This window comes from Salmo trutta, chromosome 21, assembly GCF_901001165.1.
Source record: "Salmo trutta chromosome 21, fSalTru1.1, whole genome shotgun sequence".
Classification (NCBI taxonomy): Eukaryota; Metazoa; Chordata; class Actinopteri; order Salmoniformes; family Salmonidae; genus Salmo; species Salmo trutta.
Genome location: NC_042977.1, coordinates 24452310 through 24473118, shown reverse-complemented (window position 1 = coordinate 24473118; position 20809 = coordinate 24452310). Strand labels below are relative to the sequence as shown.

Sequence of the window (20809 nt, the reverse complement as noted above, 5' to 3'; positions counted from 1 at the left end):
TGGTTTATGTCCCATCTAGATTACACAACATGCAGTGTTTCCTCTTTCTGAACAGGTCATCACTTTCGTTAGATTGAAGAAAGCAGAAGCGTAATAAAACATGTATTACAGACATTTGAACATTTATTCAAAATGCATTCATTAAACGGTTGAATATGTAGATCAAATGTTTAATCATTTCAAAAGCATTCAACCATATTGTCTTGTTCTCTTTCAGGTCTTCTACCAGTCTCTTGAAAATCACCATATAACATCCCTGTGCCTCTTGTCTCATTGTGGAAGACTAGTCAATGCCAGCAAACAAATTCTTTATATTAAAGAGATTACGACATCCCTTTTACAAGTATGAGTTCTATTGACCTGTGATAAGATACTTGTTTGTGAGGATCTCTCATTTTAGGAGTGACAGACATCGACCAGACTGCAGCTAGAACATGCATTACAGTATCAGCGGTTGCCTTTACACAGGCAGCCCAATAATTATATTTATCCCACTAAATCGGTCTTTTGACCAATCACATCAGATCTTTTTCAGAGCTGATCTGATTGGTCAAAAGACGAATTCATGAAAAAAAGATCAGAATTGGGCTGCCTGTGTATCTTCTGTAGTAAAGAGTTCAGTTCACAAGGAGCTGACCAGGCTGTCCCGCTGTGGCAGACACAGGTGCCTGGCCACACTCTGCCCTCTACTGGCTGGCCTCTGCATGGCGGGGGGAGCAGGGTGGAACATCCTTACAGGGCTCATCTGCTCACAGCTCCCTTTGCTCCCAGGAGGCTGTGTGGAGGAGCCTAGAGGACAGTGTCCACCAGAGGACAAAAAGGGCCAGCTGTTCACTGAGTCTGACCATGAGTCATCATGTCTTTGAGCTCCCTCAGTCACAGTCTGACCACTACGCCTGCAAGTTCTGCCCTTTACTCTCTCTTCTGAAGGAGGATTAAAGTAGGGTTCAAGGCTGGTTACTGTACTGGCAGAGGGGACCAGGAGTGGTAGGTAGCTGTCCCTGTTTTGGGTGGTGGTGGGTCCTCTGTTGTACGTGTGGGAAGCCTCAGAGCTCTGGCTGTAAGTCCTTAGCTGTTCATATTCAGAGGGTTGGAGAGGGCTGGGTTCTCTGGTGTTGGGTGAGCTACGTGGCTGGCCTCTCATCCTGTCTAACGGAGGAGTCCTCCTTACTAGAGATGTTACTAGAGGTGGCCTGGTATGAGGAGGATGGGGTCTGGGGGCCACCACAGGGGTCAAGTGTCTCTGTGTCTCATCTGCAGGAAAACCTGTCCATCCTGTCGACCTGAGAAGATCAACAACGCCATTAACATCTTTAAAGTAGGGCTCTATTCAATCTGTATATCTTTATTTATTTTACCAGGTAAGTTGACTGAGAACACATTCTCATTTACAGCAACGACCTGGGGAATAGTTTCAGGGGAGAGGAAGGGGATGAATGAGCCAATTGTAAGCTGGGGATGATTAGGTGGCCGTGATGGTATGAGGGCCAGATTGGGAATTTAGCCAGGACACCGGGGTTAACACCCCTACTCTTATGATAAGTGCAATATCTGAAGTGTTACAGATTGCGCGATAGAAATGTGAAGGTAACATCCGATTGAGACGTCATGAAGTGTTTACCGTGAATGCAGTCTACGCTAATGCGGGAACATTTCCTTTAAATTTCAATCACACTCTAGTGCTGAACTTCCTCATACGGATTTATTTTTTTATTTCACCTTTATTTAACCAGGTAGGCTAGTTGAGAACAAGTTCTCGACCTGGCCAAGATAAAGCAAAGCAGTGCGACAAAAAACAACAACACAGAGTTACACATAAACAAACATAGTCAATAACACAATAGAAAAATAATAATAATAAATAATAAGGCAATAAATAGGCCATAGTTACGAAGTAATTACAATTTAGCAAATTAACACTGGATTGATAGATGTGCAGTTGATGATGTGCAAGTAGAAATACTGGTGTGCAAAAGAGCAAAAAAGTAAATAAAAACAATATGGGGATGAGATAGGTAGTTGGATGGGCTATTTACAGATGGGATATGTACAGCTGCAGCGATCGGTAAGCTGCTCAGATAGCTGATGCTTAAAGTTAGTGAGGGTGATATAAGTCTCCAACTTCAGCGATTTTTGCAATTCGTTCCAGTCTTCGGCAGCAGAGTACTGGAAGAAAAGGCGGCCAAAGAGATGTTGGCTTTGGGGATGACCAGTGAGCTATACCTGCTGGAGCGCGTGCTACGGGTGGGTGTTGTTATGGTGACCAGTGAGCTGAGATAAGGCGAAGCTTTACCTCGCAGAGACTTATAGATGACCTGGAGCCAGTGGATCTGGTGCCGAATATGTAGCGAGGGCCAGCCAACGAGAGCATACAGGCTTGCAGTGGTGGGTGGTTATGGGGCTTTGGTGACAAAACGGATGGCACTGTGATAGACTGCATCCAGTTTGCTGAGTAGAGTGTTGGAGGCTATTTTGTAAATGATATCGCCGAAGTCGAGGATCGGTAGGATAGTCAGTTTTACGAGGGTATGTTTGGCAGCGTGAGTGAAGGAGGCTTTGTTGCGAAATCGGAAGCCAATTCTAGATTTAATTTTGGATTGGAGATGCTTAATATGAGTCTGGAAGGAGAGTTTACAGTCTAGCCAGACACCTAGGTATTTGTAGTTGTCCACATATTCTAAGTCATTGAATAGAGCCCTGCAGTATGATGCTTTAAGATCCTTTCACCAGATAGGAACTGTCCTTGTCTAGCATGTAAACCTTATCAGGCAAAAGAAATGCCTGTAAATCCACAGAACAGAAAGTGGTAAAATATGCATTTTGGATTTGTTGGAAAGGAGAGTATAGAGCAGACTAGAGGCCAACCTGGATCTGATCTGCAGGCTTGTTTCCACAGGGGAGGAGGAGGGACAGTATGTGAGGCTGAGGCTCTGCCTTTTCATATCCATCTGGATGGCTCTCCTCTCCTCCTTCAGCTCTGCAAATCAACCCACACCAGGAGAAAATCACTCACACACATTTGTACAACACTATTCTAGAGCAGGCAGGCAGGGCCAGGTTCTTACCCACACTTCCAATGGCAGACAGACATACAGCCACCACCACCACAGGGGCCCTTAGCAAAAAAAGGAAATAAATTACTGGTGTAGTGGAGCAGTTTTTCTAGGAAGAGGAGTTCAGATTACCCCTATAGATGGCTGCTCTTCTCTGCTGTGGCTTGGTGACTGTGGCGGCGTCCCAAACTGCACTCTATTCCCTTTTAAGTGCACTACTTTTGACCAGAGCCCAAAGTAGTGCACTACATGGGGAATAGGGTGCCATTGTGATGTATACAGTGACAGGCCTCAATTTAAAGTGCATTAAGCTGCAAATGATGTCTGTCAGAATGACAGCTAGCTACACGCCCTCTCTGAGACACCCTCCCAGGGATTCATTATACTCTGCAACAGAGAAGAAAACAGCAAGGCTCAACTCTGGATCAAGTCAACTAGACAGGGGAACAATGACATGGGATTGACAAGTTTAATAACACCACGCAATCCGATTGGAAATGGTGAGAAGACTGAAAGCCGGGTCGGCCTGTTTGAAATTAGCACCAGAACACAAAGCCCCAGAAAACGGGACATTGAGAGGGGAGAGGTAATACCTGTTGACTGAGTTAAATTAACACTCTATTGACCATCACCTTTTTCACCTGATTATGTGTGTTTGGAGTTTCATTAACTGTTTCCCCTGTCTCAAGTTGCAATGTTTTTCAATATTTGTTGCAGATTAGAGCTTGACAACACTGGCTTCTAATGGTTATTTGAAATTGCAAAATGTAAAAAAGGAGTAAAGTATTTTGCAACAATAAACCACTAGATGGTAGTAAGGCTCAATTTATCTGATTGACTTGTAGATACAGCAGAAATGTCAGGACTCCGTAATTTATGTCAGGTCAATACATTAATAAAGAAAAGCAACTGTGTTTTTGGTAAGTGATTTTTAGGAAGTGTGCATTGCATGTCAAAAGACTTTGGACACTAATGTATACCTCAAAAAGGACCGACAGTCATTGTCAGGATAGTGTAGTTCACATGTTACGGAAGAACTCATGATACTATTATGATCTGAGCTTAGTCATCTCTATTAACTCTGGGTTCTGGTGTTCAGCTGGCCCAATATAGATCTGTTATGTCGACCAGGATAGTGTATTATTGTTAGGGTTGCAAAATTACAGTAACTTTCCCCACATTTTCAGGGGGAAATCCAGGTTGGAGAATTGCTGGATTTGGAAAACCTGAAAATGTTGGTAAAGTTACAAGAATTGTTCAATCCAAATACTGTATGACCGTACTGTAAGTGTTTCACTCACCTGTTACAGTGGGCTCTGGAGCCTCAGTGACATCATGCTGTGTCTGGTGCTCCTGTTCCACACTCTCCTGCAAGAAACAAATCCCACAGACAAGACACCAGAGAACAGGTGAACTACCGGAGCCAGCTACCGATAAGCTGTAATAATATAACAAATGAGAAATAAGGAAGCTGGATGGAGAGGGGTGTTACATGCAGAACAAGCCACTAAACGATTCAGCAGCAGCAGTGTTCGTTCCATAAGGATTTGGTCTCTCTTTCAACATCTATATCCAGACTCTGTGCATAAACCACAGCTCCAACCAACAGGCTCTTTACTCTGCTGGCAGCCAGGTCATATCTGTCCTCTTTTTACAATACTACTGGTAATGAATGGTAATAGCTAGGAGCCCCACCACTAGCCTCCCTCCCTCCCTGCCCCCAGCCATGCTTTTTGCTTTGAGGTATTTATGCGAAGTCTCACTGTGTGCCACTGACGTATCATGGAGCTATCCATCATCCTCACTTCCCACTGTCTAGCTAGCGGAGGGTTGTCGAGTGCCTAGCTGATCGTCTTGATTTTTGAAATGCAAACAACAGAAGAGAGGGATCTAGTTACAGAGGAGGCTATTCATTTTAGATGTGAGGTCTGAGAGGAGGGTGGTTAGACTATACCCTGGCTCAGGCTGCTGCCAAGGGAGATGGAATACCAGACTGGCAGTAAACTCCAAAATGGCACGCTATTCCCTATGAAGTGCACAACATTTGACCAGGGCCCATTGGGCTCTGATCAGAAGTAGTGCACTATAGGGTAATATTTGGGATGTACACAGCCCACAGCTTTTCAATGGAGCGTTGACTTGAAACCCAAACCCTGCTACACAGAAATGGCAGCACTTTAACTGTGAAAATAATACAGCCTACTATTGCAGTGGTAAAAGGACAACACTCAACACCACCTTCTCAGTCTAATCTTTCTCCTGCTGAGACCAGTGTTATGTGACCTCTATTTGGGACCATGTCAACTAGTCTACATACTTTCCAAGCTCGAGGATCATGAGATATTGTGGTAATTTAGTCATTACCGTAGACTGCCCATTCGGGGAAGTGGGACATTATACCTATATTTGTACAAAATGCTGTCAACTACTTTTCATTATGCCTTTGAATTGCGCTTAACATACCACAAAAATGGTGGAATAAACATCCCTAACAGATCAAACACTGACAAACTGTCTCTGTTCTAGCCTATCCTAGTCCCTACATCTCAGGAGATGTGTCCTGCGTGTGATAGTGGGTTGGAGATGTGTGTTGTCACTACAGACCCTGGTTCGATTCCAGGCTGTATCACACCCGGCCCGCGATTGGGAGTCCCATAAGGCGGCGCACAATTGGCCCAGCGTCGTCCGGGTAGGCCGTCATTGTAAATAAGAATTTGTTCTGAAATTACTTGCCTAGTTAAATAAAGGTACAATACATATATATATTTCTAATTTCATGTATGTTTTCATGGAGAACAATTTCTAAGTGACCCCAAACTTTTGAACTGTAGTGTATGTATGTATGTATGTATGTATGTATGTATGTATGTATGTATGTATGTATGTATGTATGTATGTATGTATGTATGTATGTATATGGGGTCACTTAGAAATTGTTCTCCATGAAAACATACATGAAATTAGTTGCAAAATGAATAGGAAATATAGTCAAGATGTTGACAAGGTTATAAATAATGATTTTTAATTGAAATAATAATTGTGTCCTTCAAACTTTGCTTTCGTCAAAGAATCCTCAACTTGCAGCAATTACAGTCTTACAGACCTTTGGCATTCTAGTTGTCAATTTGTTGAGGTAATCTGAAGAGGTTTCACCCCATGCTTCCTGAAGCATCTCCCACAAGTTGGATTGGCTTGATGGGCACTTCTTACGTACCATACGGTCAAGCTTCTCTCACAACAGCTTAATAGGGTTGAGATCCGGTGACTGTGCTGGCCACTCCATTATAGACAGAATACCAGCTGACTGCTTCTTCCCTAAATAGTTCTTGCATAGTTTGGAGCTGTGCTTTGGGTCATTGTTCTGTTGTAGGAGGAAATTGGCTCCGATTAAGCGCCGTCCACAGGGTATGGCATGGCGTTGCAAAATGGAGTGATAGCCTTCCTTCATCAAGATCCCTTTTACACTGTACACATCTCCCACTTTACCACCACCAAATCACCCCTGACCATTACATTGCCTCCACCATGCTTGACAGATGGCGTCAAGCACTCCTCCAGCATCTTTTCATTTTTTCTGCATCTCACGAATGTTCTTCTTTGTGATCCGAACACCTCAAACTTAGATTCGTCTGTCCATAACACTTCGTCTGTCCACAATCTTTCTCTGTCCAGTGTCTGTGTTATTTTGCCCATCTTAAGCTTTTCTTATTATTGGCCAGTCTGAGATATGGCTTTTTCTTTGCAACTCTGCCTAGAAGGCCAGCATCCCGGAGTCGCCTCTTCACTGTTGACGTTGAGACTGGTGTTTTGCGGGTACAATTTAATGAAGCTGCCAGTTGAGGACTTGTGAGGCGTCTGTTTCTCAAACTAGACACTCTAATGTACTTGTCCTCTTGCTCAGTTGTGCACCGGGGCCTCCCACTCCTCTTTCTATTCTGGTTAGAGCCAGTTTGCGCTGTTTTGTGAAGGGAGTAGTACACAGCATTGTACGAGATCTTCAGTTTCTTGGCAACTTCGCAGATGGAATAGCCTTCATTTCTCAGAACAGGGATAGACTGACGAGTTTCAGAAGAAAGTCTTTGTTTCTGGCCATTTTGAGCCTGTAATCAAACCCACAAATGCTGATGCTCCCGATACTCAACTAGTCCAAAGGCCAGTTTGATTGCTTCTTTAATCAGAACAACCATTTTCAGCTGTGCTAACATAATTCCAAAAGGGTTTTCTAATGATCAATTAGCCTTTTAAAATGATAAACTTGGATTAGCTATTAACACAATGTGTCATTGGAACACAGGAGTGATGGTTGCTGATAATGGGCCTCTGTACGCCTGTGTAGATATTCCATAAAAATTCTGCCGTTTCCAGCTACAATAGTCATTTACAACATTAACAATGTCTACACTGTATTTCTGATCAATTTGGTGTTATTTTAATGGACAACATTTTTTGCTTTTCTTTCAAAAATAAGGACATTTCTAGATGACCCCAAACGTTTGAACGGTAGTGTGTATTATATATATACTGCTAAAAAAAATAAAGGGAACACTTAAACAACACATCCTAGATCTGAATGAAAGAAATAATCTTATTAAATACTTTTTTCTTTACATAGTTGAATGTGCTGACAACAAAATCACACAAAAATAATCAATGGAAATCCAATTTATCAACCCATGGAGGTCTGGATTTGGAGTCACACTCAAAATTAAAATGGAAAACCACACTACAGGCTGATCCAACTTTGATGTAATGTCCTTAAAACAAGTCAAAAAGAGGCTCAGTAGTGTGTGTGGCCTCCACGTGCCTGTATGACCTCCCTACAACGCCTGGGCATGCTCCTGATGAGGTGGCGGATGGTCCCCTGAGGGATCTCCTCCCAGACCTGGACTAAAGCATCTGCCAACTCCTGGACAGTCTGTGGTGCAACGTGACGTTGGTGGATGGAGCGAGACATGATGTCCCAGATGTGCTCAATTGGATTCAGGTCTGGGGAACGGGCGGGCCAGTCCATAGCATCAATGCCTTCCTCTTGCAGGAACTGCTGACACACTCCAGCCACATGAGGTCTAGCATTGTCTTGCATTAGGAGGAACCCAGGGCCAACCGCACCAGCATATGGTCTCACAAGGGGTCTGAGGATCTCATCTCGGTACCTAATGGCAGTCAGGCTACCTCTGGCGAGCACATGGAGGGCTGTGCGGCCCCCCAAAGAAATGCCACCCCACACCATGACTGACCCACCGCCAAACCGGTCATGCTGGAGGATGTTGCAGGCAGCAGAACGTTCTCCACGGCGTCTCCAGACTCTGTCATGTCTGTCACGTGCTCAGTGTGAACCTGCTTTCATCTGTGAAGAGCACAGGGCGCCAGTGGCGAATTTGCCAATCTTGGTGTTCTCTGGCAAATGCCAAACGTCCTGCACGGTGTTGGGCTGTAAGCACAACCCCCACCTGTGGACATCGGGCCCTCATACCACCCTCATGGAGTCTGTTTCTGACCGTTTGAGCAGACACATGCACATTTGTGGCCTGCTGGAGGTCATTTTGCAGGGCTCTGGCCGTGCTTCTCCTGCTCCTCCTTGTACAAAGTCAGAGGTAGCAGTCCTGCTGCTGGGTTGTTGCCCTCCATCGGCCTCCTCCATGTCTCCTGATGTACTGGCCTGTCTCTTGGTAGCGCCTCCATGCTCTGGACACTACGCTGACAGACACAGCAAACCTTCTTGCCACAGCTCGCATTGATGTGCCATCCTGGATGAGCTGCACTACCTGAGCCACTTGTGTGGGTTGTAGACTCCGTCTCATGCTACCACTAGAGTGAAAGCACCGCCAGCATTCAAAAGTCACCAAAACATCAGCCAGGAAGCATAGGAACTGAGAAGTGGTCTGTGGTCCCCACCTGCAGAACCACTCCTTTATTGGGGGTGTCTTGCTAATTGCCTATAATTTCCACCTGTTGTCTATTCCATTTGCACAACAGCATGTGAAATGTATTGTCAATCAGTGTTGCTTCCTAATTGGACAGTTTGATTTCACAGAAGTGTGATTGACTTGGAGTTACATTGTGTTGTTTAAGTGTTCCCTTTATTTTTTTGAGCATTGTATATATATATATATATATATATATATAAAAAATCTGTTGTAAAATCTGTTGTGAATGTATTGTAATGTTTTTAACATTGTATAAACTGCCTTAATTTTGCTGGACCCGAGGAAGAGTAGCTGCTGCTAATGGGGATCCATAATAAATACAAATACATATTATCGTCTAGCTATCTCATTTTCATGGTCTTGGCTATAGCTCAGACCCTTGGTACAACATACCTTGTATCTCAGTGCAAGCACAGACTACTGCACATGCAGAACATTTCTCAGAGCACTGACAATATTTAAATTGGAACAAAAAAAAGTGTGATTTTCCAAAATAACTATCTGGTATTGGCTGGAATCAAACCGAATCTTACCTGCAGAAACTGAACTTGGCTTTTCAGCACCTTGCATTCTTCTGACAGGACTGATCTGGTAGTGAGGAGAGAACACAACTGTTAGTCAAACTCTAAAACCATAGCATTTAATGACTGTTTGAAAATTTGAATTGATAGACATTTAAGTAAAACAAATAAACTAAAGAAAAGTGAATAGCGTTAAACAAAAACGAATTCAAATGTATTTATTCTAACTTAGCATGCAATCAAGGGGCAGCTTTCCAGGAACTCGGCCGCCTGTTTTCACAGAACACGACCTTGAATCCTAAACAGACAGCCAAAAGCAGAGACTGAGTCTGCACAATAGTATATTAGAGTCCAGAAAGGGACCACTACATCCATATCCACATTTAGACTTTTCTTATGGTGTTCAGGGAGCAGTGGCATATTTCTCTTTCTCAGTTATCTAACTCTTGTAGACTTGATGCACTTCTTTATTTTTCAGAAGCAAAGGAATCTTCTGCATGCTAAGATCTGGTATTCACTTTCTTACAATGGGGGCTTTTGTTCTGTGGGGGGATAGAGAGAGGAGAGGGCAGGCTGTCCCCCACCCTTCACCTCTCCCCCAGCTCCCCTCCATTGATGCCAGACATACTGTACTAAAACTACTACTGTCTATCACAATACTCATTTCAAATGGGTTGCATTTTATAGGGATTATTGCCTAAAAATCTCTACTTCGTATTTTTATTAATAGTTGCTCTGATGGAATAAGTCCCTTACTTGAGGTGGGCCACAATGTCGTCTATGTGGGTGATGTTCAGCATGTGTCTCATGGCATCAATGTCATCTTGGCTGGTAGTAGAAGTGACTGAGCTCCGTGAACAGGACCTGTGGAACCAGAAATGCATGTCTAAGGTCTATCCATATGACAGATAACAAGAAATACACAATGTGTGTTTTCAGCTGCACTTTTTCCTCTTGTGTTGTAGCATTTGTATTAGAGTGTGGGAATGTTTCTAACTCTTAACAGTCAGACTAACCTTCCTACATGTTGACTCTGGCTGAATTGTATTCCACTAGAGGTAGGCTTACTATTCACAGTGTCGCAACGATTGCTCGGGACACCCAAGGCGTAATTCACCACACTAGGACTGTACCGGAACAAGTCTGCATCCCTGAAAGTAAATAGATACATACAAATAACCCCCAACAAAGTGTGAAGGAGTCAGATAGGAAGGGATAAGATGACAAACCCCCCCGTCCTAATCTTCAGACTCCCATGCTGAAAAGATTAAAGCAGTGTGTCACGTCCTGACCATAGTAAATTGTTATTTTCTATGGTAGAGCAGGTCAGGGCGTGACAGGGGGTGTTTGTCTGTTTTTTGTATTTCTATGTCCAGTTTCTAGTTTTGTATTTCTATGTTGGTTTTGTTTGGTATGATCTCCAATTAGAGGCAGCTGGTTGTCGTTGTCTCTAATTGGAGGTCATATTTAAGCTGATGTTTGTCCCACCTGTTTTTGTGGGTGATTATATTTTGAGTAGTGTGTTTTCTCTCTGCGTCACGGTTTGTTGTTTTTGTTAGTTCAAGTATTTAGTGTATTGCATTACGTTTCACGAATAAATAAAGATGTGGAACTACAAACACGCTGCATTTTGGTCCGATCCTTCAAACAGCCGTGACACAGTGACGCAGAAAGAGAGAGATGGAGAGAGAGTGATGGAGAGGAGAGAGAGAGAGGAGAGCAGAAATGGGAATGGTACAGCAGCAGCAGTCCTGCAACCTTTCATCTCCTTCCAAGAGTCACCAGCCATGGAACAAGGTTGGATTATGGTTGAGGAGAACACCCAGCTGTGTCAAAGTGGGGATGTTATGTTACTACGCTGAGGGATTTAAATCAGGAGGCTGCCACAGAGTGAACACTGCCATTTAGCTGCACCTGCTGAAACGCTTTTGATCTCCAGAAAAAAGGCTGTTGCAGATGCTGGCCAAGCATGCCCAACGCCCCTTTTTGAAATCACATTACAAAGAAATACAGCTCAATCGAAGTGGAAAACAGGCAGATAGGCTGCTACCCCCCTACGAAGCTTACAAAATACACCCTCTCCTTTTGGTCAAAGCCAACATTCTAGACCACGGCCTGTTTTGATTTATGATATAATGTATTGTCCTCTATGTTCAGTGCATGTGTGGGGTCCAATATGACCTTAATGGCCTGTCTGAGGATGGTCTCCTGGAGGGAAGTGTCATACCTATAATCTTCCCTGCTGTCTTGGTCAGTCTCAAGATTTAGGCTTTGAGCTGCACTGTCAGGTTACCAAACCAAGTAACAATGCCGTAGTATAGTGTTGGCTACGGACTTGAGCCAGTTTTAATCTGTTTATAATTGTATAATTAGCCTAGTAGATGTATTATTGTGTTATGTGTTAGATGGAACGTGTGCATTGGATTTGGGCAGAGGGAAAGTACAAAGAGGGCCTGTCTCTGAGGCCAATGATTATTCTATAAGGGTTGAATAGGAGCAACGTTTCTGGAGTTAGAGCTGATAGATTGTAATTACTGTTCTATAACACTGTCTAATATCTTCACTGTTCTTTACCATTACTGTATATGGTCTTAATATGAATCTGCAGTTTATACATATTATATGGGATTGAAAGTATTGTTAGGTTTATGCTCTTTGTGTATGAGAAGAAGAATTATCTAGTGGAGTGTGGTAGACTGCAAGAATGTGTACTCCCTAACTCAAGGCCTCTCCTGACTGATAAGAAGTCCTGTGAGAGGCGTGGAGGAGTACCAAGGTTCCAGACTCAAGCTGGGATGATAACACCACCTGCCCAGCAACAGAGATTGATTGTTTATCCTAGACAAGGAAGGGGGGTCTAGTTGGGGAGGGGGGACCAATCGGAAGTTATAAATATTTGTGCTTGTGACTTTGTATCAGTGTTGTTTGCAGCTGTGGTTATGTGGTGTGTGGTGAATAAATCAAGAGTGTGTGGAGGGGGGGAGTGAGTAGATGTAACGGTCCCATTCCAGTGGCAGGCTACTAGTGGAGCTACCCGGTCTAGCTGTAATGACAGGAACAGAGGCTACATTGTGAGGCAGTGTAGTATAGATCACTAAGCATCTTAATCCCCGGGAGAGAAGGAGTCCTAATCTCAGTTAACAAAGATGGCATAGATGCCCGCCACAACATCAAAAACCACACCATGTTTACAATACACAAAACAAATACTGTTCAAATCCCCCTCCGTCCTGGAAGACTGAAAATCTACAGTTGTAAAATACATTACACCACAACCACAGCCACTTTTAACCCACTTCAAAGCTCCAATTGTTATGCTAGTTCCGTTCCGAGAATTTAGGACCTCCTTGTGCCCACTTTCAGAAATCAAACCACCATTTGAAGACTATTTATTCAGAGTAGGGTCTTTACTCAATGGGAATTCAGCATACCCCCTCTCTCTCCATAATGGAACTGGTGCAGCTGCACTGAGGACGCCAACCACAAAATCACAAAGACAATGGCATGGAGGGACGACCACACAAGGGGAGAGGTGGTCCAAACAGTTGCCAACCACCTCCATTAAATCAGTTCACTTTCAAAGAAAGATTCATTCTAGCTGCTCTACTGCGATACCCTTGTTCATTAAAGCCCTAGGCTGCAGGGTATTGAGTCAACTCAACAGTTTCCTTTGGGTAGGAAGAATTTGGCAAGGAAAAAGAGAAACGCCCAAACCTGGAGCAATATTAAAGGGAAATGATCCAGCAGCTTTGTCCTGAAAGGAGTTCAGCTTATTTACAGTGAAGTCTTAATTAGTTAATCAAAGACAGGAGATCATGGGGGATATACACACAGGCTGGATCACAAATGGCACCCTATTCCAAACTGACTAGTGTCACGTGTCAGTGTGCAGCGGGTAGGACGGAGTCAGGCGCAGGACACAGAACTAATTAAAAACGTACTTTACTCGAATAAATCACAAACTAATTCCATACAGGGAAAATATTCCAGCTCGACACAAAAGAGCGACCACTTAACAAAGAACAAACACGCACAAAACCATGTGGGAACCAGAGGGTTAAATAGGGAATAAATTATAACGTAATGGAAACCAGGTGTGTACAATCAAGACAAAACAAATGGACAAAGAAACGTAGATCGGTGGCGGCTAGAAAGCCGGTGACGTCGACCGCCGAACGAACAAGGAGAGGCACCAACTTTGACGGAAGTCGTGACAACTAGGCATCCCACAGGCAGCCCAATTCTGATATTTGTTCCACTAATTAGTCTTTTGACCAATCACATCAGATCTTTTCACATCAAATATTTTTCAGAGCTGATCTGATTGGTCAAAAGACCAATGAGTGAAAAAAGATCAGAATTGGGCTGCCTGTGTAAACACAGCCATAGTGCACTACTCTTGACCAGAGCCCTAGACTATGTAGGGGATAGGGTTCCATTTGGGAAACAACCACAAACAGAGGGGCAGAGGTAGAGGTAGAGACCAACAGGACCAACCGGCAGGCAGCAGGGTGGTTGGAACTGGGCAGATGTTCAAAGTATAACGTGGTAGCAGGGTTAACATGGCATGGATACCCAAAGTCTTTGCATCACCTCGTTGATCTGTACACAGGACTTTAAGTGCCGCCGGGGTTTGTTTTAAGTGAAATAATCCCTCAATGGTTGGATTTGGTTCAGAATGTCAACAACTATAAAAAGGATACACATTCCTAGAATACCCTTGAATAGTCTCATAGTCTCAGCAAAATCTGATGTTGGAGATAAGGTGGTCTGATTTCATGTTACAATACAGCTATGAATTAGATTTTTGTGAGAGAGCCACTGCCAAAATACTGAACTGGTGCATCACATAAATTGGAAACAATCTTCAGTAATTGTTTGATTTTCCCCCTCAAAAAGTCACAAAATTTTAATTATACGGGCAGAGTTGAGGCAAAGCTACATTCTTCAGAGCCTCCTACCAGTTGCTGAGAGATGGAAAGGCCTTCCTTCACATAGGTACCTGTAAATTACTGCTTTTTGTTGCACAAAACAAGCTCATCCGGGTGCAACAAAACGGGCTCATCCGGATGCAGGCCTATTGTTGGGTGGGAGGTATAAAAATAGGGGCCCACATTTGGCATACAAAGTCCAATCAAATCTGGGAGACTTGTTCCTTTAGGCTACACAGTATAGAACAGTACTTATATGTAGGAGATTTACAGCCATTTGTGACATTGTCTTCTACCATCTTCTAGTGGGGCGGCAGGTAGCCTAGCGGTTAAGAGCATGCCAGTAACAGAAAGGTCGCTGGTTCAAATCCCCGAGCTGGCAAAATGGAAAGAATCTGGCATTCTGCCCTTAACCCCCAACAACAGCTTCCCGGGCGTCAATGACGTGGACGTTGATTAAGGCTGCCCCCTGCACCTCTCTGATTCAGAGGGGTTGGGTTAAATGCGGAAGACACATTTCAGTTGAATACATTGTTGTGCAGCTGACTAGGTATCCCCTATCCATTCCCTATACCTTGTTCTAATTACTAGGCCCAACCCTTTTCCAGTGGAAATAAAAGTCTCAATGGTTCTAATGGGGTCTGAACATTTATCACCTGGAACTAACAAAGACCGGCAGGGAGACAGGAAGGGAGAAAGACAGGGAGAAGAAGCATGGCCTGGGAAACAAGATCCACAGACATCCATCCCAACAACGTCACGTTCTCCTTGGTCCTCTGTCTGATGAATGAAAATGTTAACATACTTTAACCCAAAAATTCAAATATTAGGCTAATCAAACATCATGAGGTAAGAAGAAGTGTTGGTGTAAGACAATTTAATGAATGCTTTATCAATTCCAACATGAAGAGAAAACAACAAAAGGAAGGGGAAGGAATACCCACAGCATTATAATAGTATTTTCATCCAGGGCTTCTTGTGCTGATATTCAAACAAGTTGGCAACAATGATTAATAGGCCATAAACATGTTGTTGTTACGTAGGACTTAAGTAACTGCATTGTAAATGCATAGTAATGGGCTTTGTCCCAAATGGCACCCAATTCCCTACATAGTGCCCTACTTTTCACCAGAGCGCTATGGGCTCTGGTCAAAAGTTGTGCACTATATAGGGAATAGGGTGCCATTTGGGATGCAGATGTGGAGTTGAGTCTTTTTTGAAATCACACAGGAGTCTCTCCTCACCTGCCCTCCTGGGCTGCTCTCTCTCTCACGGTGGCCAGCAGCAGTTGGATCTCAGCTTTCAGCAGCTCCTTGATAGCAGGGGGGTCAGCCAGGGCGGAGCGAGGAGCCTTCGGCCTGTTACCCTGTTTAAGTCGCAACGTCTGCCAAATCTGCTGCCACATAGTGACCTGGCAGAAGGAAACATGGGGAGACATGGGATAGGACATCAGGAGACAACGCTGTGTAACTTTAGGCTTACAATAAAGAGCGATGAGTCATTATGAATGATGAGATACAGTATCAGAAAGACCTGCGAAATGTACATGATATTCAATTGAGACCCTGGCCCATAGACGTCCTATAATGCAAGTGTTCTATTAAGTTCTGGGCCCAGGCCACTGTTGGGCATAAAACTACTGCATGTGTTTTTCAGTTGGCTGGTTTCCCCCAACAAGTTTATACCCTATTCTTTAAAAACACTTCCTTCAGGGAAAAAGCTATTAAAGTGGCTACTGCTGAAAAAAGATAAAGTGTAGTAAAACTGTAGCCAGACTAGGGTTGCAAAGATACTAGTAATTTACTAAAGTTACCAGAAACTTCAGTAATTTTGGTAATTATGGTAATGATAATTTATACTTGAATAACTTTAATATATTCACATACATACATACATACATACATACATACATACATACATACATACATACATACATACATACATACATACATACATGTGTATACAGTAAATTCCGGACTATAAGCCGCAACTTTTTTCCCAGGCTTTGAACCTCGCGGCTTAAACAATGACGCGGCTAATATATGGATTTTTGTCGCTTTCAAATTATTTTATTTTTTTTAAAACATGTGTGTATATATGTATGTGTGTGTGTGTGTGTGTGTGTGTGTGTGTGTATATATATATATATATATATATATATATATATATATATATATATATATATATATATATATATATATATACATACACATATATACATATATATATATAGGATACATTTTTTATATCTGTATCCATATTGTCCATGAGTTTCTAGTAGATAGACCATAAGGTTCAATGGAAAATAGCCTAATTGTAATGTCTGCTTCCAACTCACAAACATGTAGATCCCATGAACGCAGCTCACTCTCCAGATCCCAATCACCTGAATTCTTATCACCTGTTCACACACCTGTATGTCATTATCACACACTAGTTAGTTCAGTTCTTTGCACCCCATCATTGTGAGGTATTGTTTGTTTTGTGACACACTTCTATTCGGAGCTCTGTTTCTCCCATAATTTAATTCTCCTGTGTATGATAGTTTTTGCCTGCCTCACTAACGACACCTTTTGCCTATTCCCTGCCTGTACTTTACTTTGGATTTCCTGTTATCAACCTATTGCCTGATCTCCAGGACGACGTTACTAGCCTTTTCCCTGCCTGTACTGTTGCCTTTTTGGACCCCCTGTGTATGACCTTCTGCCTGCCCCTGGACCCAGCTACCTGCCTCCTCCTGTGGTCCTTTATAAATAAACACTTGTTGGGCTTTGCGCTTGAAACCAGCTCTCTGTCTCCCATCGTGTTCAATAATGGCATTATTTTTTATCAACTCCGCAACTCTTCCAACTATTGACTGTCTTCACAACTGCCACTAGTTTGACAACAAATACATATTGGCAGTGTAAAATAAATTAAAGTGTGTAAAAAAAAAAAAAATTATACAAATATTTCATGTTAAAACCCTCATATTAAACACCAATTCACTAAGTTAATGGTTTATATTCAGAATGTTTTACAGCGTTGTCATTCTAAAATCATATTTAATTCTATTATATATTTTACATGTGCTAAGGCCACACAGAGGGCCAGAGATAATTATAGACACCTGTGATAATCTGAAGAACCCAAAAGGGCCACTAGATGTCCTTGAAAAATACCAAAATTCTGGTAGTTTACTGGTAAACTTTGATAGTTTCCAGTAGTATACCCTACCTTTGCAACACTAAGCCAGACAGAAAGAAAAGAGGAAAGAGAAAAAGTGAAGCAAATAGTCTGGCCTGTGGTAGAGACACAGTGCTGGTAAAGAAAAGTCTGGAGTCTTTTAACATTTTCTACACCTGGTCCCTGACCTTCACTTCCTATGCTCCATGGAGAGGACAACTTCAAAGCCCACTGCTGTCCAGAGGAGAACTTTAAACACGGTCGAGCCCAGTGTTTTGCACACACACTACCACTATGTCTAGCTGAATTCCGGCCAGGCAGCCACACACTGCTTCCTGTAATGCCCCAGCCAGTCATTCTCCACTTAGGTGTTTATGGTGTGAGCCCCCAGGATGCTAACAACAGTAACAAGCTGTTCCTTGCTTTGTAAATCTCCAAGTGAAACCCATCAGAGGAAATGGGGGAGGAACTCCAGTGCAGTTAAACAGGGTTATTGACTTCACTTCAACATGGAAGTTGAAGAGGTTGAATGTGATAAACAATTGAAATAGGCTAAGTATGTTTTTTTCTTTATTAAAAAATGCTATCCATTAAGAAACCAAACATTGACTGTACCTTATACCATACCCAGTGACACGGGCATTACCAATGTCCGTAGAACATGATAGCTCAAACCCACATGGTTTGGCAGAGATCCAAGAAAACGTGTCTTGTGTCCTATCCTGTGTTAAACTTGAAAGGGGCTGGCTATTTTTCTCTGAACTGCTTCAAACAATGGTGACCTTGATGGAGAGAAGGCCAGTCTGGGTAGTACTATGATTCTCATCTAGAGATCTAACGCTGAGGGAAAGCATTAATTTACTACAGGGCAGAAAGCTAAACAAAATGAACGAGGGAAATGTAAGGCTTGTTGTGTGAATAGGGCTACATTCTAATACTTACTAGAAATATTAAGTCTTTCCTGGATATCTAAAGTCTTGAACCTAATGTACAAAACATTAGGAACACCTTAATATTGAGTTGCACCCCCTTTTTCCCTCAGAACAGCCTAAATTCGTCAGGGCATGGACTACAAGGTGTCGAAAGCATTCCACAGGGATGCTGGACCATGTTGACTCCAATGCTTCCCACAGTTGTGTCAAGTTGGCTGGATGTCCTTTGGGTGGTGCACCATTCTTGATACACACAGGAAACTGTTGAGCATGAAAAACCCAGCAGCGTTGCAGTTCTTGATACACTCAAGCCGCTGCGCCTGGCACCTACTACTCCGTTCAAAGGCATCTTAAATCTTTTGTCTTGCACATTCCCACTCTGAATGGCACACATACACAATCACTTTCTTAATTGTCTCAAGACTTAAAAATCCTTCTTTAACCTGTCTCTTCCCCTTCATCTACACTGATTGAAGTGGTTTTAACAAGTTACACCAATAAGGGATCATAGCTTTCACCTGGATTCACCTGGTCATGTCATCTATGCCATGGAATGTCATACTGTTTTATACAGTATACTCAGTATATGTTCATAATGCAGGTTGCCTAGTGGTTAGAGTGTTGGGCCAGTAACCGAAAGGTTACTGGATTGTATCCCTGAGCTGACAAGATAAAAAATCTGACGTTCTGCCCCTGTGCAAGGCAGTTAACCCACTGTTCCCCGGGCGCCGAAGACGTGGATGTCAATTATGGCAGCCCCCCGTACCTCTCTGATTCAGAGGGGTTGGGTTAAATGCCGAAGACACATTTCAGTTGAAGGCATTCAGTTGTACTACTGACTAGGTATCCCCCTTTCCCTTAATGGTCTTTGCAACAAGACAGGGTTAGCCCTCTCAACCCCTTTATTGGTCCCCTGACTTGCTTAGCTAATTTGAGAGCCTGTGTCATATGCATGCTCTATTCCAGGGGTCTCCTTCTATTAGCAATTTGGCCTGTATAGTTCGTATGTAATTACACTATTGGACTAATATGGAACTAATTGAGCTAGTATGGATATTAAAACCATTGCCCCTATCAGAACATAACTGTATGATGACCTAGACAGGAAATGTGTGGTTTCAAACATATTTCTTTTACATTTTTGAATATGAACTCAACATTATCCAATCCATTTTAAGTTATTCCTGCATTTTTTATGTTGTTGTAATTTCCCAGCCAATCTGGTATAAAATTATGAAAAATATGTGTAGCCTTTTTGGCTGACAGCTTTCCTGTCCCTGTTTTGAGCTGTTGTAGGCTACTTAACTACTCCATCTTCAGAAGGAGTAGTTGGCTCCAGAACAAACAGTGCGTAGGCCTAAAGATAGTCTCAAGGGCCACAGTGAATGTGTTGTTTTGGAACAATCTGAGGATCTAGTCTTAAATAGCTGTATGTATAGCCTCACTCATGTAATGCAGCTAAACTAGAGCTACTTCAAAGACTACAAATGCCTTCTTGTGATTTGCCTGTAATGGTGGCATGTCCATAGTTTCACGTCATCTATTTTTGTTAGATTGTATTCCACCCTTTTTGGGGGGCCAAGTGTTAATTTCAGCTATTGTTGATTTCTACCTAAATTCAGATGTTTGGAACAATGCTCATGCTCAGTTATCAACCATTACAGAGATGTGTTGGTCCTTACCTCTGAATACATCTCTGTGTATATGTCAATCAGAGCATCTCCAAGAAGGACCCGGATCTCTGGGAGCTCTGACTCAGGGACATGCTCCACAATAAGATTCCACACTGATTGTGGACATTCGGTTTCTTCCATGAGGAACTTTATCTAGAAGTTGAAAGGTATAACAGAGGAAATAATGTCAAGTAGTCAGTGAAATACTGTATGTCTGGGCTATAAGTATTTTGCGTCCTAGCCGGTTTGCAACAAGGATGCTAGCGTGGCTTGGTTGCCTCAATTGCCTGGCATTGGTAGCTAACGTTAACTGGAATTGGGTAACGTTAGCTAGCTAGTTTGTCTGGAATAAGGGTATTCACATGAACGTCCAGCGTCTCAGTAACACCATTCACTTAGTTATTTAATGCACGTTACATTTGTGCTTAAATTATACATTTTACAACTGTTCAGAGGAACTAACATGCTACTAAATAAAAATAGTAAACTTACCTTGTTGCTTTCTGTATCCAGTGTAAGCGTTCTTGTCTCTAAGGCAGAAATATCGCGAGATCACTCTCCCTCTACCTCATCTTGGAATAAACTATTTTTAACACAAGGCTGATGT

At 42.7% G+C, this 20809-nt stretch overlaps 1 protein-coding gene across 2 annotated transcripts; it reads right to left on the bottom strand.

Moving 5' to 3' along the window:
• Positions 1 to 105: 105 nt before the first annotated feature.
• On the bottom strand, positions 106 to 20771 carry ccdc24 (coiled-coil domain containing 24). 2 transcript variants are annotated; one of them, XM_029704855.1, is made up of 9 exons: positions 20695 to 20770; positions 20212 to 20355; positions 15677 to 15843; positions 10518 to 10652; positions 10258 to 10365; positions 9514 to 9568; positions 4355 to 4421; positions 2866 to 2977; positions 106 to 1283 (listed from the first exon to the last, which is right to left on the bottom strand). In XM_029704855.1, exons 2-9 carry the CDS (start codon positions 20341 to 20343, stop codon positions 623 to 625), a joined length of 1437 nt encoding a protein of 478 aa, XP_029560715.1. In that variant the 5' UTR covers positions 20344 to 20355; positions 20695 to 20770; the 3' UTR covers positions 106 to 622. The 2 variants fall into 2 exon arrangements, with proteins under 2 accessions (XP_029560715.1, XP_029560716.1); XM_029704856.1 differs by lacking the exon at positions 10518 to 10652 and having other exon boundaries at positions 20695 to 20771.
• Positions 20772 to 20809: the final 38 nt, after the last annotated feature.